Source organism: Phocoena sinus, chromosome 18 (assembly GCF_008692025.1).
Source record: "Phocoena sinus isolate mPhoSin1 chromosome 18, mPhoSin1.pri, whole genome shotgun sequence".
NCBI classification, from domain to species: Eukaryota; Metazoa; Chordata; class Mammalia; order Artiodactyla; family Phocoenidae; genus Phocoena; species Phocoena sinus.
Window position 1 is genome coordinate 47168518 of NC_045780.1, and position 27044 is coordinate 47195561.

General features: G+C 36.5%; 1 protein-coding gene across 5 annotated transcripts in view; it reads left to right on the top strand.

Moving 5' to 3' along the window:
• The window catches only part of PIBF1 (progesterone immunomodulatory binding factor 1), a 212087-nt gene that overhangs the window by 101351 nt on the left and 83692 nt on the right, over positions 1–27044 (top strand). For all 5 annotated transcript variants that reach the window (XR_004346695.1, XM_032611460.1, XM_032611461.1 and 2 more), the window contains one exon: positions 24761–24926. Coding sequence is in view for 4 of the 5 variants with exons in the window: in XM_032611460.1 (XP_032467351.1) it covers positions 24761–24926 (166 nt within the window). In the remaining variant the exon portion in view is untranslated. The remainder of the gene's footprint in view (positions 1–24760; positions 24927–27044) is intronic.

The window sequence follows — 27044 nt, forward strand, 5'->3', positions numbered from 1 at the left end:
CGTATTGTCTTGATTACTGTAGCTTTGTAGTATAGTCTGAAGTCAGGGAGTCTGATTCCTCCAGCTCGGTTTTTTTCCCTCAAGACTGCTTTGGCTATTTGGGGTCTTTTGTGTCTCCATACCAATTTTAATATTTTTTGTTCTAGTTCTGTAAAAAATGCCACTGGTAATTTGATAGGAATTGCATTCAATCTGTAGATTACTTTGAGTAGTATACACATTTTCACAATGTTGATTCTTCCAATCCAAGAACATGGTAATCCAAGCTCTCGATCTGTTTGTGTCATCTTTGTTTTCTTTCATCAGTGTTTTATAGTTTTCTGAGTACAGGTCTTTTACCTGCTTAGGTAGGTTTATTCCTAGGTATTTTATTCTTCTCATTGCAGTGGTGAATGGGATTGTTTCCTTAATTTCTCTTTCTGATCTTTCATTGTTAGTGTATAGGAATGCAAGAGATTTCTGTGCATTAATTTTTTTTAATTTATTTTTGACTGCATGGGGTCTTTGTTGCTGTGTGCGGGCTTTCTCTAGTTGCAGTGAGCAGGGGCTACTCTTCATTGCAGTGCAGGGTCTTCTTATTGCAGTGGCATCTCTTGTTGCAGAACACGGGCTCTGGGCGCACAGACTTCAGTAGTTGTGGCATGCAAGCTCAGTAGTTGTGGCTCAGGGGCTCTAGAGCACAGGCTCAGTAGTTGTGGCACACGGGCTTAGATACTCTGCAGCATATGGCATCTTCCTGGACCAGGGCTTGAACCCATGTCCCCTGCATTGTGCCACCATGGAAGCCCCGTGCATTAATTTTGTACCCTGCAACTTTACCAAATTCATTGATTAGCTCTAGTAGTTTTCTGGTGGCACCTTTAGGATTCTCTATATATAGTATCATGTCATCTGCAAACAGTGACAGTTTTACTTCTTCTTTTCCAATTTGTATTCCTTTTATTTCTTTTTCTTCTCTGATTGCCATGGCTAGGACCTCCAAAACTATGTTGAATAATAGTGGTGACAGTGGACATCCTTGTCTTGTTTCTGATCTTAGAGGAAATGGTTTCAGTTCTTCACCATTGAGAATGATGTTTGCTGTGGGTTTGTCATATATGGCCTTTATTATGTTGGGGTAGGTTCCCTCTGTGCCCACTTTCTGGAGGGTTTTTATCATAAATGGCGTTGAATTTTGTCAAAAGCTTCTTCTGCATCTATTGACATAATCATATGGTTTTTCTTCTTCAATTTGTTGATATGGTGTATCACATTGATTGATTTGCATATATTGAAGAATCCTTGCATCCCTGGGTTAAATCCCTCTTGATCATGGTGTATGATCCTTTTAATGTGCTGTTGGATTCTGTTTGCTAGTATTTTGTTGAGGGTTTTTGCATCTATATTCATCAGTTATATTGGTCTGTAATTTTCTTTTTTTGTAGTATCTTTGTCTGGTTTTGGTAGCAGGGTGATGGTGGCCTCATAGAATGAGTTTGGGAGTGTTCCTCCCTCTGCAATTTTTTGGAAGAGTTTGAGAAGGATGGGTGTTAGCTCTTCTCTAAATGTTTGATAGAATTCATCAGTGAAGCCATCTGGTCCTGGACTTTTGTTTGTTGGAAGATTTTTAATCACAGCATCAATTTCGTTACTTGTGATTGGTCTGTCCATTTCTTGCAGGTAGTCCGTTTTATTAGCATAGAGTTGCTTGTAGTAGTCTCTTATGATGCTTTGTATTTCTGCAGTGTCTGTTGTAACTCCTTTTTCATTTCTAATTTTATTGATCTGAGTGCTCTCCCTCTGTTTCTTGATGAGACTGGCTAAAGGTTTATCTATTTTGTTTGTCTTCTCAAAGAACCAGCTTTTAGTTTTATTGACCTTTGCTATTGTTTTCTTTGTTTCTATTTCAGTTATTTCTGCTCTGATCTTTATTATTTCTTACCTTCTGTTAACTTTGGGGTTTTTTTGTTATTATTTTTCTAATGTTAGATTGTTTATTTGAGATTTTTCTTGTTTCCTGAGGTAGACTTGTATTGCTATAAACTTCCCTCTTAGAACTGCCTTTGCTGCATCCCATAGGCTTTGGATCATCCTGTTTTCATTGTCGTTTGTCTCTAGGTATTTTTTTGATTTCCTCTTTGATTTCTTCAGTGATCTTTTGGTTATATAGTAACACATTGTTTAGCCTACACGTGTTTGTGTTTTTTACGTTTTTTTCCCTATAATTGATTTCTAATCTCATAGTGTTGTGGTAGGAAAAGATGCTTGATACGATTTCAGTTTTCCTAAATTTACCAAGGCTTGATTTTGTGATTCAAGATGTGGTCTATCCTGAAGAATGTTCTGTGTACACTTGAGAAAAAAGTGTAATCTGCTGTTTTTGGATGGAATGTCCTATAAAAATCAATTAAATCTATTTGGTCTATTGTGTCATTTAAAGCTTGTGTTTCCTTATTAATTTTCTGTCTGGATGATCTGTCCATTGGTGCAAGTGAGGTGTTAAAGTTCCCCACTATTATTGTGTTACTGTCGATTTCCTCTTTTATAGCTGTTAGCAGTTGCCTTATGTATTGAGGTGCTCCTATGTTGGGTGCATATATATTTATAATTTTTATATCTTCTCCTTGGATTGATCCCTTGATCATTATGTAGTGTCCTTCCTTGTCTCTTGTAACATTCTTTATTTTCAAGTCTATTTTATCTGATATGAGTATTGCTACTCCAGCTTTCTTTTGATTTCCATTTGCATGGAATATCTTTTTCCATCCCCTCACCTTCAGTCTATATGTCCCTAGGTCTCAAGTGGTTCTCCTGTAGACAGCATATATATGGGTCTTCATTTTGAATCCATTCAATGAGCCTGTGTCTGTTGGTTGGAGCATTTAATCCATTCACATTTAAGGTAATTATTGATATGTATGTTCCTGTTACCATTTTCTCAATTGTTATGGGTATATATTTTTTTCATATTTAGTACGATTTCATTAGAATACAAATGTCATAGTGTGAACTAACATATCACTGATGAAAACATTTTAAATTACATTAGCATTGAAATTTAACCAATTTGTAACTTTCAACATTAGTGACTATTAATCTCAATCAAAATAAATTTGTTTCATAGTGCCACTTAAGCAGGTCAATGATAGGGTTTTGGTTTTTTTTTTTTTTTTACATTTTTATTGGAGTATAATTGCTTTACAATGGTGTGTTAGTTTCTGCTTTATAACAAAGTGAATTGGTTATACATATACATATGTTCCCATATCTCTTCCCTCTTGTGTCTCCCACTCTCCCACCGTCCCTTTCCCACCCCTCCAGGCGGTCACAAAGCACCGAGCTGATCTCCCGGTGCTTTGCGGCTGCTTCCCACTAGCTGTCTACCTTACGTTTGGTAGTGTATATATGTCCACGCCTCTCTCACTTTTCACAACTTACCCTTCCCCCTCCCCATATCCTCAAGTCCATTCTCTAGTAGGTCTGTGTCTTTATTCCTGTCTTACCCCTAGGTTCTTAATGACATTTTTTTTCTTAAATTCCATATGTATGTGTTAGCATATGGTATTTGTCTTTCTCTTTCTGACTTAACTTCACTCTGTATGACAGACTCTATGTCTATCCACCTCATTACAAATAGCTCAATTTCATTTCTTTTTATGGCTAATATTCCATTGTATATATGTGCTACATCTTCTTTATCCATTCATCCTATGATGGACACTTAGGTTGTTTCCATCTCCTGCCTATTGTAAATAGAGCTGCAATGAACATTTTGGTACATGACTCTTTGAATTATGGTTTTCTCAGGGTATATGCCCAGTAGTGGGATTGCTGGGTCATATGGTAGTTCTATTTGTAGTTTTTTAAGGAACCTCCATACTGTTCTCCATAGTGGCTGTACCAATTCACATTCCCACCAGCAGTGCAAGAGTGTTCCCTTTTCTCCACACCCTCTCCAGCATTTATTGTTTCTAGATTTTTTGATGATGGCCATTCTGACCAGTGTGAGATGATATCTCATTGTAGTTTTGATTTGCATTTCTCTAATAATTAATGATGTTGAGCATTCTTTCATGTGTTTGTTGGCAGTCTGTATATCTTCTTTGGAGAAATGTCTATTTAGGTCTTCTGCCCATTTTTGGGTTGGGTTGTTTGTTTTTTTGTTATTGAGCTGCATGAGCTGCTTATAAATTTTGGAGATTAATCCTTTGTCAGCTGCTTCATTTGCAAATATTTTCTCCCATTCTGAGGGTTGTCTTTTGGTCTTGGTTATGGTTTCCTTTGCTGTGCAAAAGCTTTGAAGTTTCATTAGGTCCCATTTGTTTATTTTTGTTGTTATTTCCATTTCTCTAGGAGGTGGGTCAAAAACGATCTTGCTGTGATTTATGTCATACAGCGTTCTGCCTATGTTTTCCTCTAAGAGTTTGATAGTTTCTGGCCTTACATTTAGGTCTTTAATCCATTTTGAGCTTATTTTTGTGTATGGTGTTAGGGAGTGATCTAATCTCATACTTTTACATGTACCTGTCCAGTTTTTCCACACCACTTATTGAAGAGGCTGTCCTTTCCCCATTGTACATTCCTACCTCCTTTATCAAAGATAAGGTGACCATATGTGCGTGGGTTTATCTCTGGGCTTTCTATCCTGTTCCATTGATCTATCTTTCTGTTTTTGTTCCAGTACCGTACTGTCTTGATTACTGTAGCTTTGTAGTATAGTCAGAAGTCAGGGAGCCTGATTCCTCCAGCTCCGTTTTTCGTTCTTAAGATTGCTTTGGCTATTCAGGGTCTTTTGTGTTTACATACAAATTGTGAAATTTTTTGTTCTAGTTCGGTGAAAAATGCCAGTGGTAGTTTGATAGGGATTGCATTGAATCTGTAGATTGCTTTAGGTAGTAGAGTCATTTTCCCAATGTTGATTCTTCCAATCCAAGGACATGGTATATCTCTCCATCTATTTGTATCATCTTTAATTTCTTTCATCAGTGTCTTGTAATTTTCTGCATACAGGTCTTTTGTCTCTTTAGGTAGATTTATTCTAGGTATTTTATTCTTTTTGTTGCAATGGTAAATGGGAGTGTTTCCTTAATTTCACTTGCAGATTGTTCATCATTAGTGTATAGGAATGCAAGAGATTTCTGTGCATTAATTTTGTATCCTGCTACTTTACCAAATTCTTTGATTAGCTCTAGTAGTTTTCTGGTAGCATCTTTAGGATTCTCTATGTATAGTATCTCGTCATCTGCAAATAGTGACAGCTTTACTTCTTCTTTTCCAATTTGGATTCCTTTTATTTTATTTTCTTCTCTGATTGCTGTGGATAAAACTTCCCAAACTATGTTGAGTAAGAGTGGTGAGAGTGGGCAGCCTTGTCTTGTTCCTGATCTTAGTGGAAATAATTTCAGTTTTTCACCATTGAGGATGATGTTGGCTGTGTGTTTGTCCTATATGGCCTTTATTATGTTGAGGAAAGTTCCCTCTATGCCTACTTTCTGCAGGGTTTTTATTATAAATTGGGTTGAATTTTGTCAAAAGCTTTCTCTGCATCTATTGAGATGATCATATGGTTTTTCTCCTTCAATTTGTTAACATGGTTTATCACATTGATTGATTGTTATACGTTGAAGAATCCTTGCATCCCTGGAATAAACCCCACTTGATCATGGTGTATGATCCTTTTAATGTGCTGTTGGATTCTGTTTACTAGTATTTTGTTGAGAATTTTTGCATCTGTGTTCATCAGTGATATTGGCCTGTAGTTTTCTTTCTTTGTGACATCCTTGTCTGGTTTTGGTATCAGGGTGATGGCCTCGTAGAATGAGTTTGGGAGTGTTCCTCCCTCTGCTATATTTTGGAAGAGTTTGAGAAGGATAGGTGTTAGCTCTTCTCTAAATGTTTGATAGAATTCTCCTGGAAGCCATCTGGTCCTGGGCTTTTGTTTGTTGGAAGAATTTTAATCACAGTTTCAATTTCAGTGCTTGTGATTGGTCTGTTCATATTTTCTATTTCTTCCTGATTCAGTCTTGGCAGGTTGTACATTTCTAAGAATTTGTCCACTTCTTCCAGGTTGTCCATTTTGTTGGCATAGAGTTGCTTGCAGTAATCTCTCATAATCTTTTGTATTTCTGCAGTGTCAGTTGTTACTTCTCCTTTTTCATTTCTAATTCTATTGATTTGAGTCTTCTCCCTTTTTTTCTTGATGAGTCTGGCTAATGCTTTATCAATTTTGTTTATCTTCTCAAAGAACCAGCTTTTAGTTTTATTGCTCTTTGCTGTCGTTTCCTTCATTTCTTTTTCATTTATTTCTTATCTGATTTTGATGATATCTTTCCTTCTGCTAACTTTGGGGGTTTTTTGTTCTTCTTTCTCTAATTACTTTAGGTGCAAGGTTAGGTTGTTTATTCGAGATGTTTCCTGTTTCTTGAGGTAGGATTGTATTGCTATAAACTTCCCTCTTAGAACTGCTCTTGCTGCATCCCATAGGTTTTGGGTCATCGTGTCTCCATTGTCATTTGTTTCTAGGTATTTTTTGATTTCCTCTTTGATTTCTTCAGTGATCACTTGGTTATTAAGTAGTGTATTGTTTAGCCTCCATGTGTTTGTATTTTTTACAGATCTTTTCCTGTAATTGATATCTACTCTCATAGCGTTGTGGTCAGAAAAGATACTTGATCCAATTTCAATTTTCTTAAATGTACCAAGGCTTGATTTGTGACCCAAGATATGATCTATCCTGGAGAATGTTCCATGAGCACTTGAGAAAAATGTGTATTCTGTTGTTTTTTAATGGAATGTCCTATAAATATCAATTAAGTCCATCTTGTTTAATGTATCATTTAAAGCTTGTGTTTCTTTATTTATTTTCATTTTGGATGATCTGTCCATTGGTGAAAGTGGGGTATTAAAGTCCCCTACTATGAATGTGTTACTGTTGATTTTCCCTTTTATGACTGTTAGTATTTGCCTTATGTATTGAGGTACTCCTATGTTGGGTGCATAAACATTTACAATTGTTATATCTTCTTCTTGGAGCGATCCCTTGATCATTATGTAGTGTCCTTCTTTGTCTCTTCTAGTAGTCTTTATTTTATAGTCTATTTTGTCTGATATGAGAATTGCTACTCCAGCTTTCTTTTGGTTTCCATTTACATGAAATATCTTTTTCCATCCCCTTACTTTCAGTCTGTATGTGTCTCTAGGTCTGAAGTGGGTCTCTTGTAGACAGCATATATATGGGTCTTGTTTTTCTATCCATTCAGCCAATCTGTGTCTTTTGGTGGGAGCATTTATTCCATTTATATTTAAGGTAGTTATCAATATGTATGTTCCTATTCCCATTTTCTTAATTGTTTTGGGTTCGTTATTGTAGGTCTTTTCCTTCTCTTGTGTTTCTTGTGTAGAGAAGTTCCTTTAGCATTTGTTGTAAAGCTGGTTTGGTGGTGCTGAACTCTCTCAGCTTTTGCTTGTCTGTAAAGGTTTTAATTTCTCCATCAAATCTGAATGAGATCCTTGCTGGGTAGAGTAATCTTGGTTGCAGGTTTTTCCCCTTCATCACTTTAAATATGTCCTGCCAGTCCCTTCTGGCTTGCAGAGTTTCTGCTGAAAGATCAGCTGTTAACCTTATGGGGATTCCCTTGTGTGTTATTTGTTGTTTTTCCCTTGCTGCTTTTAATATGTTTTCTTTGTATTTAATTTTTGACAGTTTGGTTAATGTGTGTCTTGGCGTATTTCTCCTTGGATTTATCCTGTATGGGACTCTCTGTGCTTCCTGGACTTGATTAGCTATTTCCTTTCCCATATTATGCAAGTTTTCAACTATAATCTCTTCAAATATTTTCTCAGTCCCTTTCTTTTTCTCTTCTTCTTCTGGAACACATATAATTCGAATGTTGGTGTGTTTAATGTTGTCTCAGAGGTCTCTGAGACTGTCCTCAGTTATTTTCATTCTTTTTTCTTTATTCTGCTCTGCAGTAGTTATTTCCACTATTTTATCTTCCAGGTCACTTATCCTTTCTTCTGCCTCAGTTATTCTGCTATTGATCCCATCTAGAGTATTTTTAATTTCATTTATTGCATTGTTCATCATTGCTTGTTTCACCTTTAGTTCTTCTAGGTCCTTGTTAAATGTTTCTTGCATTTTGTCTATTCTGTTTCCAAGATTTGGGGTCATCTTTACTATCATTATTCTGAATTCTTTTTCAGGTAGACTGCCTGTTTCCTCTTCATTTGTTAGGTCTGGTGGGTTTTTATCTTGCTCCTTCAACTGCTGTGTGTTTTTCTGTCTTCTCATTTTGCTTATCTTACTGTGTTTGGGGTCTCCTTTTTTGCAGGCTGCTGGTTCATAGTTCCCATTGGTTTTGGTATCTGTCCCCAGTGGCTAAGTTTGGTTCAGTGGGTTGTATAGGCTTCCTGGTGGAGGGGACTAGTGCCTGTGTTCTGGTGGATGAGGCTGGATCTTGTCTTTCTGGTGGGCAAGTCCACATCTGTTGCTGTGTTTTGGGGTGTCTTTGGACTTATTAAGATCTTAGGCAGCCTCTCCGCTAATGGGTGGGGTTGTGTTCTTGTTGTGCTAGTTGTTTGTCATAGGGTTTCCAGCACTGTAGCTTGCTGGTCGTTGAGTGAAGCTGGGTGCTGGTGTTGAGATGGAGATCTCTGGGAGATTTTCACCCTTTGATATTATGTGGAGCTGTGAGGTCTCTTGTGGACCAGTGTCCTGAAGTTGGCTCTACCACCTCAGAGGCACAGCACTGACTCCTGTCTGCAGCGCCAAAAGCCTTTCTTCCACACAGCTCAGAATAAAAGGGAGAAAACGTAGAAAGAAAGAATTAGTAGAAGAAAAAGAAAGAAAGAAAGAAAGGAGGGAGGGAGGGAGGAAGGAAGGAGGGAAGGAAAGAAAGAAGATAAAGTAAAATAAAATAAAGTAAGATAAAATATAATAAAGTTATTAAAATAAAAAATACTTATTAAGAGAAAAAAATTTTTTAAAAAAACGGACGGATAGAACCTTAGGACAAATGGTGGAAGCGAAGCTATACAGAGAAAATCTCACACAGAACCATACACATACACACAAAAAGAGGAATAGGGGAAAAAATCATAAATCTTGCTCTCAAAGTCCACCTCCTCAATTTGGGATGATTCGTTGTCTAAAGGAGGGAAGGAAGGAAACAAAGAAAGAAAGAAAGAAGATAAAGTAAAATAAAGTTATTACAATAAAAAATATTTATTAAGAAAAGAAATTAAAAATAAAAAACGGACAGATAGAACCCTAGGACAAATGGTGGAAGCAAAGCTATACAGACAAAATCTCACACAGAAGCATACACATACACCCTCACAAAAAGAGGGAAAGCAGAAAAAATCATAAATCTTGCTCTCAAAGTCCACCTCCTCGATTTGGGATGATTTGTTGTCTATTCATGTATTCCACAGATGCGGGGTACATCAAGTTGATTGTGGAGCTTTAATCTGCTGCTTCTGAGGCTGCTGGGAGAGATTTCCCTTTCTCTTCTTTGTTCTCACAGCTCCCAGGGGCTCAGCTTTCGATTTGGCCCCGCCTCTGCATGTTGGTCAGCCGGAGGGCGTCTGTTCTTCGCTCAGACAGGACGGGGTTAAAGGAGCAGCTGCTTCAGGGACTCTGGCTCACTCAGGCCGGGGGCGGGGGGGGGGGGCGTGGGGGTGAGGGAGGGGCACTGAGTTCGGGGCGGGCCTGCAGCTGCAGAGGTCGGCATGATGTTGCACCAGCCTGAGACGCACCCGTGCGTTCTCCTGGGGAAGTTGTCCCTGGATCCCGTGACCCTGGCAGTGGCGGGCTGCACAGGCTCCCCGGAAGGGGAATGTGGATAGTGACCTGTGCTCACACACAGGCTTCTTGGTGGCAGCAGCAGCAGCCTTAGCATCTCATGCACGTCTCTGGGGTCCGCACTAGTAGCCGCAGCTCGCACCCGTCTCTGGAGCTCGTTTAAGCAGTGCTCTTAATCCCCTCTCCTCGCGCACCAGGAAACAAAGAGGGAAGAAAAAGTCTCTTGCCTCTTCGGCACGTCCAGACTCGATAGTGCTCCTTTATTAATAGTGTAGGATATTTTTTTCCTTTGGGCTTAGTCTGACTTCGGTTGCTCAGAGGGTGGCGCGTGCAGAGGCTTCACACCCATCCTTTCAGACCAGATTTCCTGGTGTGAAATGTTATGGGTTTATTTTTGTAGCTCCTTTTCTTCTCTTGTGTTTCCCACTTAGAGAATTTCGTTTAGCATTTGTTGTAGAACTGGTTTGGTGGTGCTGAATTCTCTTAGCTTTTGCTTGTCTGTAAAGCTTTTGACTTCTCTGTCAAGTCTGAATGAGATCCTTACTGGGTAGAGTAATCTTGGTTGTAGGTTCTTCCCTTTCATCACTTTATTTTTTTAATTAATTTATTTTTATTTATTTATTTATTTTATTATATTTTTTTTTGGCCGCATTGGGTCTTCGTTGCTGTGTGCAGGCTTTCTCTAGTTGCGGCAAGCAGGGGCTACTCTTTGTTTTTGGTGTGCGGGCTTCTCATTGTGGTGGCTTCTCTTTGTTGCGGAGCACAGGCTCTAGGCACACGGGCTTCAGTAGTTGCGGCATGCAGGCTCAGTAGTTGTGCCTCGCAGGCTCTAGAGCACAGGCTTAGTAGTTGTGGCACACGGGCTTTGTTTCTCCACGGCATGTGGGATCTTCCTGGACCAGGGCTTGAACCTGTGTCCTCTGCATTGGCAGGTGGATTCTTAACCACTGTTCCACCAGGGAAGCCCATCATCACTTTAAATATATCATGCCACTCCCTTCTGGCTTGTAGAGTTTCTGCTGAGAAATCAGCTGTTAACCTTATGGGAGTTCCCTTGCATGTTATTTGTCATTTTTCCCTTGTTGCTTTCAGTAATTTTTCTTTGTCTTCAATTTTTGCCAGTTTGATTACTGTGTGTCTCAGCATGTTTCTCCTTGGGTTTATCCTGCCTGGGACTCTCTGCGCTTCCTGGACTTGGGTGGCTATTTCATTTCCCACACTAGGGAAGTTTTCATCTGTAATATCTTTAAATATTTTCTTGGATGCTTTCTCTCTCTCTTCTCCTTCTGGGACCCCTGTAATGTGAATGTTGTTGCTTAATGTTGTCCCAGAGGTCTCTTAGGCTGTCTTCATTTATTTTCATTCTTTTTTCTTTATTCTGTTCTGTGGCAGTGAATTCCACCATTCTGTCTTCTAGGTCACTTAGCCGTTCTTTTGCCTCAGTTTTTCTGCTATTGATTCCTTCTTGTGTATTTTTCATTTCAGTTACTGTGTTGTTCACCTCCGTTTGTCTGTTCTTTAATTCTTCTCGGTGTTTTTTCTCTAATTCTAGGTCTTTGTTAAACATTTCTTACATTTTCTCAATCTTTGCCTCCATTCTTTTTCCGAGGTCCTGGATCATCTTCATTATCATTATTCTGAATTCCTTTTCTGGAAGGTTGCCTATCTCCACTTCATTAGTTGTTTTTCTGGGGTTTTGTTTTGTTCCTTCATCTGGTACAAAATCCTCTGCCTTTTTATTTTATCTTATCTTTCTGTGAATGTGATTTTCCTTCCACAGGCTGCAGAATTGTAGTCCTTGCTCCTGCTGTCTGCCCTCTTTCTGGAGACAAAATCAGTGACATCATCTGCCTTCCAGTGGAAAGAGTACTTTGTGATGTACCAGTGTTAGCCTGTCTGATATAATAGGTCATACAATACGGGGAAGGAAGTTCACTGCTTTTTATATTTTTTCACTGTTGGAATCCCTAGATGGTACTGTTGTCAGATTTTCATCTTTTGCCACAGTATCCACTCAAAAACAATTTTTTTCCATTTGTTTTTTTGGTGTGTTTGTGATCTTCACAGTGTGATTGATTATGTTTCTTTTTTAAGATAATCTTTAACACCTGCTTGTGGTGTAGTTGTGAGGCTGCATCCCAGAAATAATTATTATATGTGTTAAGTATCTTTGCTTCTATATTTATTGATTCTTTTAAGAGAACAATATTAGCATCAAAATTTGCGTTGATTATGGTCTTTGCAAGCCAATGTGTCCTCCCTACACAGTGTCTTATATTTCCAAATAAAGCTATTGAGAGAATACTCAATGGAAAGGATTTTATGAAAACTCAAAGAAAAAGTGACACCCTTTTTGCCTTCCGAATGATTTGAGGGAAAGGCCTCATCTTATATTCACACCCGTACTGTAGGTATTGGTGGGGCACAGAGCCAACTTTGTCCAAAGCAACAGGAATAACTTTTCTCTCTAGATTTCTTTCTAGGACATCGATAACACCTTTAATGATTTGAACCTCCTTAAACCCCACACCTAAACCCAGGTTTACTCTCCCCATGGGGAGTCATTGTGTGTTTGATTCTTTTCGTGGACAGCCCTGGCCTGTTTCATCTTCTTTTTTCACCTTTCAGTCATGCCCTTTGCCTCTGCTGTCTTCCTTCTTTAGTTGTGTCTGTCCACACTTAGCTGCCAACAGGGTATTGCTGGAGTTTGTGTATGTCTTTTTGGTACATACTTTATTTTTATTTAAAATTTTTTTTCTCTCTTGGATACAGGTTGTTATAGGGTAAGAGCCCAGAAATTTGAGGCAGGCCTGGGTGCAAATTCCAGCTTTGTTACTTACTTGGGCAAGTTACTAACTTTTCTAAGTCTCAGTTTCTTTATCTCTGAAAAGAGAATAATCTGAAACTCTGTGTTAAAATTTTAGAGATGATTAATTGAAAAGCATATATATACATGAATAGCAAATATAAACATAAGGCACTAAAACGTTGGGCTCCTTTCCTTTGTATTGTTTTGTACACATGCTGACAGGAGTCGTGCCAGTTCAAGTTTCCTCGTAGTAAAATCCTATAGAGTTCATCTCTGACGTTTGATCACAAACCTCTCTCTCACTTGCTATTCTAACCAAGACCCAAAGCCTCCTACTGCTTTGGGTCTCGATTAGAATAGCAAGTGAGAGAAAAGGAAGAGGCGGCAGGCCGTAATCAGTGGGCGGTAATAAAAGTGCCAGCTTTCCCCCAGCCTAGGGAGGAGGAGCACGAGAAGCAACCAACAGTTGCTGGGATGGAAGGGTATATATAGGAAAAGTATAGGGAGACAGGTGAGGCTCCGGAAAATATTTAAGGGGAGAAAGCATTTCTTCAAAGTACTAATGTGAGATTTTTTTAATGTTTAATTTTTTTATGTTTAATTTTTTTCATTCAATTAATACTTATCTTTGAGTATATGAGATACTTTATTATTTCACTTTTATCCTGATGCATTTGTAGCCATAAATAGACAGTTAAATAAGTACCTAGGTATGCAGACATTTTCTGAAATTTTATAAGCTTTCTCATTTGACAAACGGCTGTAGAAAATAAAAAGTATGATAATAACATGATATGTTAACTGTGCTAATATAACATTGTCTTATCTATCTAGTTGTTTGAAAATCCCAAGGTAGTATTGTATAGAAAAACTAATAAGCAGTTATTTAGTCCGTTAAGTCTAATGAGAGAAATTTAGAGATGAGGAAGTAGACCTAACAGAGTGATTTAGTTCTTCTCATTATTATGTTATGTTTTTCTTCTTCATTTCTGTTTTACATGCCTTCATGAGAGACATTCATGCTAGTGAGTTGCACTTATATTTTTTAAATTGTGTGTACATTTTGCAACAACTTTAACTCCTTACAGAATTTAGATATATCATGCTATCATGTCACACTAACTTTGCTCCTTGTTTGTATGTCTGTTTTTTAAATGTTTTTTGAATGTGGTCACATCTCCATCCTACCACCTTAGCCATTAGGTAAACTACATTTTTAGAAACTTTAATCTTTCTTGTAGCTCATTCATACCTATCCCATCATTTTGGTTTCTTTTTCCTTCATTCCCCGTGATTTGTTTTCAGCTTACACTGACACCCAAACCTGGAAATAATCATCTTAATTCACTAGTTTTGTCACACTTCAGAAAAGACTGTCCCTCATCAGATTAGTTTATGATACTTTAGTGTTTTCTACCCTGGCTTGAACCGACTTAGTAATTTCAGTTTTATAACACCCAAAATGGTTAATATGACTCCATTTATTCATTCAGTAAAGAGTCATTAAGAGTTTCTTATATACCAGGTGATACACTAGATCCTAAGAATCCAGAGATACATTAAACAAGATTCTTGTACTTGAGTAACTTTTAATTGTACAAGGCACTGTTGTGAGCATTTCACTTATATTTGCTCATTTAGTCAACTAGAACTCAGTATTCCCAAGTCTGTCCTTAGAGATTTTGATGCAGTAGGTCTAAGGTGGAACCGCGGCATCTAGAATTCTTACAAGTACCACAAGTGGTTCTGAGGTCATTCCTGATTGGGCAGATGGAATCAAGCTTAGGAGTCATCCTCACACTTAGAAAATAAAAAAGTCTTCCTAGTGATCCAGCTCTACTATCAAACTCTATGATTTTGAAGACCCAGGACTCTGGTTTCTAGATCCCTATTCAGGAATTTTCTGAGAGTTTGCATGGAATTCTTTAGCCTATTTTCAAAACACATTTATATAAGTTAAGGTTTGTAGTTTTTGCCTGTTAATAGGAAGTTAGTCTAAATGACCTTTATATTCCTTTTTGCCTTATACAGTACTTTGTATGTTAGCTGTAGTAAGTTGATATCCTTTCTTTGCACTATGTCTTCTGGAAAAATAGGACAAAACCATGATTAGCTTATATTCTGCTTGTTCATACCTGACACTATTCTTCATAAAAGCATCCCCCCAAAGTGTATTTTCTTATGCATTTTTTTTAAGACTTCATTTTTTTAGAGCAGTTTTGGGCTCACAACAAAGTTGAGAGGAAAGTACATACAGCAAACTTAATGACTTTTTTTAGATTCAGCTTTATAATATTCTGATCATTTTCTTTAATGTAGCCTAACACTCTAGGGTCTGTATTGAAAGCAGCATGAAATAGTTTTGAGTACTCTGATGCACTGATATAATAAATACTCTTGGTTCAGAGGATGATTCAAGTTGAATTTTTAGTGTTGTCATGTTGCCACCAAAGAGAAAACAGCTCCCCATTCAAACACTGTTATAAAATATTTTACTCTAATTTTATCTCATGCATGCTTTGATTTATTTTAAGGCTACATTCCTTTCATTATATTTGTTTCACTTAAGTACTTACTTTTATCTTCACATACCTGGTATCAATTTTTTGCCTTTATAGACAGCCAAATATTACTACATATTGTTTATTAATGACATTACATATTTTATTTGATCATGATATGATAGATGCATTGAATTACTCTAAATGCATGCTTGAAATTCTTATAAATCCATGGTACAGTTGTTAAACATACTCAGCATTTTTAACTCAGCAAAAAAAATATCTCTCACATTCATTTAAGAATAAGCTTGTAAGCCAAAAATGACAGATGTAGTATTACAGCTGATCAGTGGACTTGTTGAAGAAATCATCTAAATGGCAGAAGCATTTGGACAGATACCCAAACGCCTTTTAAATTCCTTCCTCATGTCCTGTAGTAATCATTGTTGCAACATAGATGGTCGTTTTATAAGTTTTTTCTGCCTGCTTTTTCAGTTTTGAAAATTTCACACTTGAAATGGAAAGACCAGAGTTACTAGAATTCTGTTTCTCTGTAATGTTTTATATATATATATATATATATATATATATATATATATATCTTTAAACTGCAGTCATTGCTCTTCTAACTTTCACTGAAAATAGTTTGGATTCAGTATCTAAGTATATATTTTAAAATTTTGTAATATCGAGATGACAAAAATAAAAGAACAGTTGGTAGAACACTAGGTAGCAATAATGTATAAAAGTAAAATCTTAAAAATAACACTTTCCATTTCAATGTCAATGAAAATAAAACAATTTCAGATATATTCTCTAATATATATTAATTGTTTTAAACATGTTTTCTACCTTCAAAGCTTTCACATGGGCAACGTGGTCCTATCAGTAAATTTCTCTCATTACATACAGCAATTCTCGATTAGAAAACAAACACTTCCCAGTGGGAGGGCATATTAACAGGATAGTAAATTAGTATGTAATCTGAATAATAGGAGATTCTGACCTACTCCCCTTTCCAACTGATATATAAATTCATAAATTGAAGAATATAACTATATATTTAAATATTAAAGATATAATGATATGAAAAGTTATTTTTAAAGAAATACCTGTAGAAATTTTCACAAATCCTCCTTTCAAAATTCAATTGTAAGTTCTGGTATTAATTTGTATAAATGTAAATATGTATATAAATGTGCATTAATTTGAAATATGTAAAACTACATAAAATTGTGGTTTTTTAATTTGGGGTTTGTTTTGTTTGCTTTTTAAAGTAATGGATTAGAAATTATAGATTAGGTCTGGTAGAGCAGGAGTACTTATTTCTGGCTTCAGAGATCTTTCAGGTGTTTTTAGGATATTAAAAAACTTAACCAACCAAAGATTTAGCTTTACTAGACAGTGATGATGTAGTGATAAGTACTTCATCCCTTACTTGGCTAATAAATACTTTTATTTTGAGAAGTAAAATGTATGTCAACCAAGATTATTTAAATGGAAAGTGCTTAAGTTTACATTTTTTAATTGCCCATATCAAAAATTTTTGAGTTGCCTTTAGCAAAATTAATTTTAAGTCAAACCACATAATGTAAAAAGAGTAACTTTATTTCCACCCTCCCATCTCCCAGATACCTTTACCTACAGTAATATCATTTCTCCCAAATGTACACTTTTCTTTTTAGATATCTGTAAATGTCCTTATGTGATTTTAGATATATCCGTGATACATGTCTAAATATGTGCATACGTAATGAGTCAAGTTTATATTTTTTTAAAGAAACACATCAGGATATATGGATCCAAACAATAATATCCTCCACAAAGTAGACATATTTGGGCCTCATATACTTTTCCCAACTATCCTGGCATTGCTCATTATGGTTACTTTATAGCACAGCCTTTAATTGTAAGAGCCTTCTTCCTTCAAAGATGTATTTTGTTTCTGGAAATTCATACTTTGCTCAGAGTAAAGAATAAACTGGGTACGACTATTTGGTATGAACAATGAAGTAAGAAATTTGGGAGATGCTAAATGTCTGACAATAGAGGAATAATAAAGAATGGAAAATTATGTGTCCAATAAAAATAATATTTATAAAAGGCGTTTAATAGCATAGGAAGATTTTTAAGTTATATCTGGGGGGAAAAGATAGCGAATTCTATATGAATATATAATTTACATATATAATGTGCATAGCAAACATGTTTATATATGATAATATCAAATATTGGTGAGGAAGTAGAGGAACCATATTTCATACACTTCTGGTACCATTTTTCATTGATACTGCCACTTGGGAGGGAAATTGGGCAGTATCTCTTAAAATTTTAAATCTTTTGATTCAACAATTCTACTTCATGATGATCTTTCTTAGAGAAACATTCGCTCGTGAAGTGGAGGCATTATTTATGGTGGCCTTTGAAGCACTGTGTGTAATTAAAAATTGGAAACAATCTAAATGTTCATTAGTTTAGGATAAAATAAATGAATTATAGAATTAAATGATTATGTCCACATTGTGATCTACTGTGTAGCAAATGGAAAGAATGAAGTAGAAACATGGATGGATCCCAAAACATATTCTTAGGTGAAAAAAATTTGCAGACTGTATGTGACATGAGCCACTTTTTAAAAAATGAAAAAGGAGACTGATATGTCCTTCTGTGTATAATACACATGTATTGTTTAAAAAAAAGAAAAGAGGGCTTCTCTGGTGGCGCAGTGGTTGAGAGTCCAACTGCCGATGCAGGGGACAGGTTCGTGCCCCGGTCCGGGAAGATCCCACATGCCGCGGAGCGGCTGGGCCCGGGAGCCATGGCCGCTGAGCCTGCGCATCCGGAGCCTGTGCTCCGCCACGGGAGAGGCCACAACGGTGAGAGGCCCACGTATGGAAAAAAAAAGAAAAGAAAAGAAAAGAAAAACCACAATGAGGATGCACAGAAAAGTGATAAATAGGAGGTCTTTAATCTTTACTTGTAATATTTGAAGTTTCTTCCCTAAGAATGGATGTGATAAATTACAGAATTAAAAATAAAAACTTGAAAATATTTACTTGTGCAGAGAAGGAGATATATGAAAACATAAACAGCAATTATCATTATGAGCTTACAGTTGACATTTTCTTCTATTTTCTGTATTTTCTAAAATTCTATAATAAATGTGTTATTTGTATAATCAAGACAAAAATTGTAAAGCTATTTTCAAAAAGACACACTATAAATGATGAAAGGACATTTCTTATGTGGCTTATGAATTACTTCAGAATAAAAATGAATTCAAAGCATTTCTTTTTTTTTTTTTTTTTTGCAGTACGCGGGCCCCTCACTGTTGTGGCCTCTCCCATTGCGGAGCACAGGCTCCGGACGCACAGGCCCAGCGGCCATGGCTCACGGGCCCAGCCGCTCCGCGGCATGTGGGATCCTCCCGGACCGGGGCACGAACCCATGTCCCCTGCATCGGCAGGCGGACTCTCAACCACTGTGCCACCAGGGAAGCCCCAAAGCATTTCTTAAGTTGATCGAATTGTTTGTTCAAATAAGTGTCTATTTCCCAGTCCTGTGAAATAGTAGCATTCATCCTGATGTCACCAATGCATTTGTTAAAAATTCAGTCCTCTTTGTTCTAGTTACAGTTCATATAGATTAGACTCTCTAGTAAATCCATTAGTATAGTTTGGGTAGGTAATTTTAACTACTGGTTTAAGATACCAAGTTTCAAATCAGTGTGAAGGACTCCTATTGCCTTCATATTTTTAACATTGTATCTCTTTAAAATGAAAAAGTCTTTATTATATAAATCTTATATAATACATATAATCTTTACATGGCCAGTAACTATTTTTTATTAATCATTTATTTTAGTTTTAAAATATAGATTTTATTAAATCCTTTGCTCAAATATCACCTTCTAACAGAGCGATGCCTTCCCTGCCCAACGTCTTTAACATAACACCACCACTAATATCTCTATCATTCTCTCTACCCTCACTCTATTATTATTATTAGAATTTATTAGCTTATCACCCAACTTTTGTTTGCCTTTTCATCATTACAATGTGAGATCCTTAAAGAGTAGTGATGCTATTTGTGTTTCTCTGGTATCTAATAGTACCTGGCACATTTAGGTGCACAATAAATATTTTTAAATGAATTAGATGTTGAGGAATGAAATATTCTGGTTGGGACTTCCCTGGTGTTCCAGTGGTTAAGACTCCACGCTTCCATTGCAGGGGGTATGGATTCGATCCCTGGTGGAGGAACTAAGATCCCTCATGCTGTGCAGCATGGCCACACAAAAAAAAAAAGAATAAAAGAAAAGAAAAACAAGAAAAAAAAAAGAAAGAAAGAAATATTCTGGTTAATGGAAAGTTAGTCCTATATAAAACAGCAGATATGAAAGAGGAAATAAAAAGTGTACTTTTGTAAAAAGTATTAAGTGTCTTGTACTTCATACTCATTATGCTTTAAATATGTAGTTGATAGAATACCAGTTAATATAAGATTAGATATGGGTCTATAAATATAGATATACAGATAGATACTATTGAGAGTAAAAAAAATATTTAGGGATAATTGAAAAATCAGTAGTTTAGTATCTTTAACCTAAGATGATTAGCTTTTCCTCAGTTCATAGAAGCAGAAAATCCAAACAAACAGGTTTTTGTGTCCTGTTTTCTTTTTCCCCCCTCAATTCTTAATTGGCATAAGTGGATCTTAGGGTTTGGTTAACTATCACTCAGTGACTCATCCAGAAGCATTTTCAGCATGTGGTACAGGGCTAGTAATACACGTAGAACAGGTTCAGAAACACAACCGAAATTCTCTGTAAATAGAATGGAGATGAGTTTTATCCCCTGAGAATTACAAATAGCAGGGACAAAGAGTAGTTAAGGTGTGGATTAGTTAAAATGAATAATTCAAAGGGAATTGAACATCAACTCAATGAAGCCTTATTAAAAGAATAAGGAGAGGGCTTCCCTGGTGGCGCAATGGTTGAGAGTCCCCCTGCCGATGCAGGGGACACGGGTTCGTGCCCCCGTCCAGGAGGATCCCACATGCCGCAGAGCAGCTGGGCCCCTGAGCCATGGCCGCTGAGCCTGCGCGTCCGGAGCCTGTGCTCCACAACGTGAGAGGCCACAACAGTGAAAGGCCCGTGTACCGCAAAAAATAAAATAAAAGGACAAAGAGGAGCCCGAAACACCAGAATAAAATGGGATCAGTGTCCCACTCAGGTAGGCAAGATTGATTCTCAGTTGCTTAGAGATGGCAGCTTCTGCCCTTGTCAACTCCAGTTTCCCACAGCGAAATCCCTATCTGGAGTCTCAGGCCCATCTCTGTTTAAAAGCAATTTTTTTTTTTTAATACACGTAGAAAGTTTATCAGCAGCGTATGCGCCAGTTGCTTGTTGAATTTAGAATAAAATTATCCTCCCCAACACAAAGGATTTAGTGGTCCAGCCATGACTACCTGCTCCCATGTATTCTTTTAAACCCCACAAGTATTTTCTCTATATTGACCCAGAGTCCCTTTCAAAACTTAATCTAACTGACGCCTAACTACTAAAATCCTTCCCTGAACCCTTTCCTGTAACTGGAAATACTGTTACTTTGCTTAACTTCTTTTACCAATCTTCCTTGTGCAGGTGTTATTTCCTGTGCTCTTTATCTATCTATAGTTGTTCTCCTGAACATAGACAAATGCCTTGTCTCAGCTGCTTCACTGCCTTACTTCTAAACTGGACCAGCTCTCAGAAAATCTTAATGGAAGGACCACTTACTGGTCCTGGTGATTATAGGAGCCTTACCACTTAATATAATATTTGGGGGTATTTTGCCTTAGAAAGTCTATCTAGGAAATGAGATTAGATAATTGGGTTCAGAATAAATATCCAGTTTTATTTTTTATTTTTTTTTTTAATTTTATTTATTTATTTTGGCCATGCCACGCTGCACGCAGGATGCAGGATCTTAGTTCCCCGACCAGGGATCGAACCCGTGACCCCTACAGCGGAAGCGTGGAGTCTTAACCACTGGACTGCCAGGGAAGTCCCATATCCAGTTTTAATATTGGAGAAGCCATGAACATTTTGTGGATAAAATTCAAAGATCAGTTGTTGTTTCTCATTGCAATAAAAACTAAAATGAATAATTATAGGAGTCTTTGACTTTCGTACCAGTGATAATCCTGTTGATAGAGATTGGAATAAACAAGCATTGCTTGGCTTAATACATCAGAGTGTAATGAGCAAACTTTTCACCATCATATATATGTAAAGACTGCTGATGTAAATATTGTTATGAAAACCTGTTGTTATTTAGTGTTTTATCTGGTGCTTTTGTTCAAGTGAGCTCTCCCATTTCTGAGAACAGAATTCCATGTTGATGTCTCTCCTGCAGTTATTTCTCAGCACTGCAGAATATGCCATGCTGCTTGGAGTTTAATTCACCATAGCTGAGAGCATTTCTCATGGGTTAACATCTCTGTTGTTTCCTGTCTAATTGCTGATTTTCACCTTTTAACAGGTAAAATTCTCCTTGTTTGTCCAGCCCAAAGTACGTTGCAGTGAATATTCCTTGAGAGCAAAAACAGTTCATTCTAGGTCCTTATATTACTATTTTTAAAGTAGTATGTGATTTATGAAAAAGTCGTATGAAAACTAAAAACCCAGCTAGCATAAAGACTCATCTAGTCACGTTGGGGGCCTGGGCTAACAATAGTTGGAGATTCTGATTATACTTTAACTTTGTAAGAAATGTGACCTCTTAAGGTTACTAGGTTAGGATATCAAACATAAACTTGTTAACATGTGAATAATATTGACTTAGTTCAAATAAGATGTTCACATTAAGAGGATAAAATGAGAAGTCTGAGTCAACAAAGTAAAATGTGACAGGTTATATTAGCAAAACAAGTAGGAGGAAGTTACCTGAGATTGTCAGCCTGTACCCTTGTCATCTGTTCCTCACTCTGGAACTGCTTTTGCAGCTCTAATGTTTCCTCAGCATTTTCACAGTTCAACTTAAATTAGAAGAGTAACTATTATTACAAAGTCAGAATGATTTGAGGCAGATTTTCTTTTAGTGTGTAAGCAACATGAGAATAGATGAGTCCTTTAGAATTATCATTTGAGGTGGGGGTGGTGGTGGTATGAATTGGGAGATTGGGATTGACGTATATACACTAATATGTATAAAATAGATAACTAATAAGAACCTGCTGTATAAAAAAATAAAAAATAAGTATATCTGGTTAAAAAGAATTATCATTTGGTTCATAGAAGTGTCATTTTATTAAACTTAGTATCCTCAAATTTCTAGGAGATAACTACTTAACTGTTCAGTATAGGGGAAGAATAATAGTGCTAAAAGTAACTTTCAAGTGTCATATAATGAATAAGAAGAGCAGGTGAAATCTAAAAGCTAAGTCTTTCATTTCCTGTTTGGAGTTAGCATTGACCTCAGAATTAACCACAATGTCCTGAATCCAGAAAAAGGCAAACTTTGCTGTTTAATTTTTTCGAAACAAATTCTTTTAAAGATAAATAGCACATTCCAAATGACTTATCAAGAATATATTTCAGTAATGAAGTCTAGTGTGTCTCACAGTTTAACATACAAATAGGTATGGATTTCACATACGTTTTATGCATTTATAAGACAATTTACCCCAGGGAGTACAGGGCATTTTCATGTCAGTAAATTGTTGAATTAATAAATTTTTGAGTAAAATAATTTTTTACTACTTCACATCCATGATGATGGCTATCATCAAAGAGACAATGGTAAGTTTTGATAAGGATGTGGAGAACTTACCACCCTCGTAATTGCTGGTGAGAATGTGCAGCCACATTGAAAAGCAGTTTGGCAGTTCCTCAAAAAGTTAAAACTGGAGTGACCATATGACCTAGCTGTTCTTTTATACATACATAAAATTAATGCCTGGACTTTCCAGAAAGTTAAAGACACAAGCTGCATTCACCTTAAAGCCTTGGTATGAATTAAAGAATGTGTAGCAATATGCTTGAATGGAACTTCCACCAATCTGATTGTGAGATGCTTTTACTAAAGATAAGAGTACCAAGAGTGAAGTAGCCTGTAGCAAGTATCTAAATGCCTATTTTCTCTGGTTATACTTTGAATGTTATTGTCACTTACAAGAGTGAAATGACCTTTAAAACACATTTGAAAGTTTATCTGAACTCAGAAATGTCAGTTAAGAGTACTGTGTAATAGTGGAAAGATCATTCCTGTAGACTCAAACATAGCTGAATTTTAGACCCCACCTGAAATTTACCAGCACCTTCTTCCTGTTTAAAGAAATTAATCTCTGAACCTCTGTTTTTTCATCTGCAAAATACCTAATAGAGCTCTTGTAAGGATTAAATGAAATACTGTGAATAAAACAGACTATGCTCTCTGCTTCCTGCCCTGCACATACTCTTGTTTCTACTTCCGAGAGTACTTTCCACCCTGTATCTCCGCCTGCTGCGCACACACAAACACACACCTGCACAAACTGAGTTAAATCTTCTTCCTGTAGGTTTCCATCGAACCTAGGGATTACCTTATTGAAGCACTTACCATATTCTATTGAATTTTCATGTATATTTTCCTCTCTTCCCCAGAAAACTAAGTTCTTTTTTTTTTTTTTGCCACGCCACGCAGCTTGTGGGATCTCAGTTCCCCAACCAGGGTCTCAGCTCCTGGAACAGGGACTGAACCCTGGGCCACAGCATTGAAAGCGCCAATCCTAACCACTAGACCACCAGGGAACTCCCGAAAACTAAGTTCTTTAAGGGGGAAGAAAAAAAAGAAAACCTATTTTGTCTTCCATTGTATACATATTTGCCTGGCATGGTGTCTAGCTCAATAAATATTTGAAAAAATGAATTTTAGGAACATCTAGCATTATACTGGGTTCATAATAGCTCCCTGAAAAGGTGTAATATGTCTTTGTTTGCTTTCTGTTAGAACACAGTCAACTTGAAGCATTTTCAAATCTATAATATGCAGTGAAATATATGTTAAATGGAAATGTTTTCATTACTAGCTATACCTATGGAATGAAGAGAATGTTTCTTATCTGTGTTGTAATAGACTGCTTATCGTTTTATATTTATCTTTGTACTTTGTACATTGTGTTTTCTTGTAATATTCAGATATATACATTTACTAACTTAAAAATTTATTTTACAAATATCTCAAGAAGATGCAGGTTAATGTGCATATTTCACGCCATTCTTCTCCATCTGATATTATTTAGACTTAGATGAAATAGCAAGTTTGGAAACAATGCTATAGATTTAAGAAGGCCTATGAAATATATGGAAATTAAGTCATTTTAAGCAATATAACTGAAATTTGTTCTTACCATTTTTTATTTTAAATGTCTTACAAAATAATAATAATCATAGAGAGGTAATAACTATTTTTGGATGGAAGGAATGAAAAGAAGGGAGGAGTAGAGGAAGTTTAATTGGTATGTTTTGTTTCCTGGACTTAGCATATTTCCATACATATGCCTCTCTAAATTATTTACAAAAGCTTTGCTGAATAAATAAAAGTTATTAACTGCATAATAATATGGGGATATAGAAAAAAGTAGAAGTAATGTTTATGTTTCTATAAATCGAGATTTCTTTAGTGTTTCATAATTTTCTTCTTTCAGGTACAGAGAACTACAACTTAGTACAGAAAGCAAAGTAACAGAATTTCTCCATCAAAGTAAAATAAAATCTTTTGAAAGTGAGCGTGCTCAGCTTCTACAAGAGGAGACTGCAAGAAATCTCACACAATGTCAGTTGGAATGTGAAAAATATCAGAAAAAATTGGAGGTACATATACAAGCTTTTCTTTTAAAATTAACACAGACTGTAAGCTCCATAAGTACAAGGTCTGTATCATATTGAGCTTTATAAATAATATTTGTGTTATGTATGAGAACAAGCCTGTGTCCTTAAGTTTTAGAGATCTCTTATCAAGAGGACATATCTTCCTCTTTTAGATAAAGAGGTGGAAAGAAGGAATGGACCATTTCTAAGAAAAGGAATGCAAATTGCCATAGGTCTGTTTGTTGTTTTTAAAATACTGGCAAAAGTACCCTTAAATCAGAAATCTCATTTAGCTAGAAAATGGAGGGCTTCCCTGGTGGCACAGTGGTTAAGAATCCTCCTGCCAATGCAGGGGACAGGGTTTGATCCCTGGTCCAGGAAGATCCCACATGCCGCGGAGCAACTAAGCCCGCGAGCCACAACTACTGAGTCCATGTGCCACAACTACTGAAGCCCGCGTGCCTAGAGCCTGTGCTCCACAACAAGAGAAGCCACTGCAATGAGAAGCTTGTGCACAGCAATGAAGAGTAGCCCCGCTCCCTGCAACTAGAAAAAGCCCACGTGCAGCAATGAAGACCCAATTCAGCCAAAAATAAATAAATTTATTTAAAAAATAATAAAAAATTAAAAAAATAAAAACACTGAATGAGGGACTTCCGTCGTGGTCCATGCTAAGACTCCATGCTTCCAATGCAGGGGACCCAGGTTCAATCCCTGGTCAGGGAACTAGGTCTCACATGCCGCAACTGAAGATCCCACATGCTGCAACTAAGCATGGGACTTCCCTGGCGCTCCAGTGGTTAAGACTTCGCCTTCCAATGCACTGGGTGTGGGTTCCATCCCTGGTTGGGGAGCTAAGATCCCACATGCCTCATGGCCAAAAAACCAAAATGTAAAACAGAAACAATATTGTAACAAACTCAATAAAGATTTTAAAAATGGTCCACATCAATAAAATCTTTAAAAAATAAATAAAATAATAATAAAAATTAAAAACATAGAATGAAAGGTGCACTAATACCATTAAAAATTAAAAACATGGAAATATCATTAACATGATTAATTAGCTAATGATGTAAGTATTCATTACAACAATCTTTCAGAAATATCATTTCTGAAGAGTACTCTGTTAAGTAAAACTAACAAAATAGAGTCTCAGAAAATAAAGCCTTAGGGAAAAACATAAAAACAATGTTAAATAATACATATTTAAAGAAACGTAAGTGAAAATTGTAGATGATGCTTACTTCTAAACAAAGCAGTGTTCAGCATTTAAAACTTCTTCAGGTACCTTCTTTGGGAAATTGCTGCAGTCATAATCTGCTACTGCCAACTCTCCCACACATTTTAGATTAGATTAGCTCTGATTTTGTATTCATCTTTTGCAAATTTTTCATGGTTTAATTTTATAATTCCTAGCAATTTCTTTTTCTTTTCACATTGGATGGCTGTGCTTAAGGATATGTTTGGGATGGGGAGGTGGGGTTATATTTAGGAAGGTAAAGAAGCACTTCCCCTCTCTCTGTACTGAAACAAACATTTCACTAACCAGTACTTCACAACATACAGTGCTGATATTTTCTAAGCCATTCTATTCTATTATTTTTAGCTGGTTGGAGTTTAAATTGATTTCACGACCTCCTAAACGTTGTGACTTTAGGAGGTCTATGGGAAAGTGGTATGAAAACCACTTTCCCGTAGACCTACCCACTTGGTCTGTGGATGCAGGTGACTAATAATTATTGTGTTCTCTTGTGTAAAGGTCTTACATGGAAAAACAACTTTGTAAAAAATATCATGATTCTAAAAACTTTGGTTGATGAAACTGAAGCTGTAGGGGAGTTTCTTTACAGCTTCTCCTTTGTTAAACTAGGATCTTTGAGAGGACAAGGACTGTTTGTTTATTACTGTGTCACCAATGCCTAACACAGCGCCTCACTCATGGTGGATGTTCAATAAGTATTTGATGAGTGAGTGACTGGTTTGATGAAAGCTAATATAATACCATTGTTTGAATCCATTTTTCTGATAGCAGAAGGTATCTTAGAGAATTGTTATTTATAATGAATTTAGAGAGAAATAATTTTGTGAAAGGTAGAGATTGCTATAATTATGTACTTT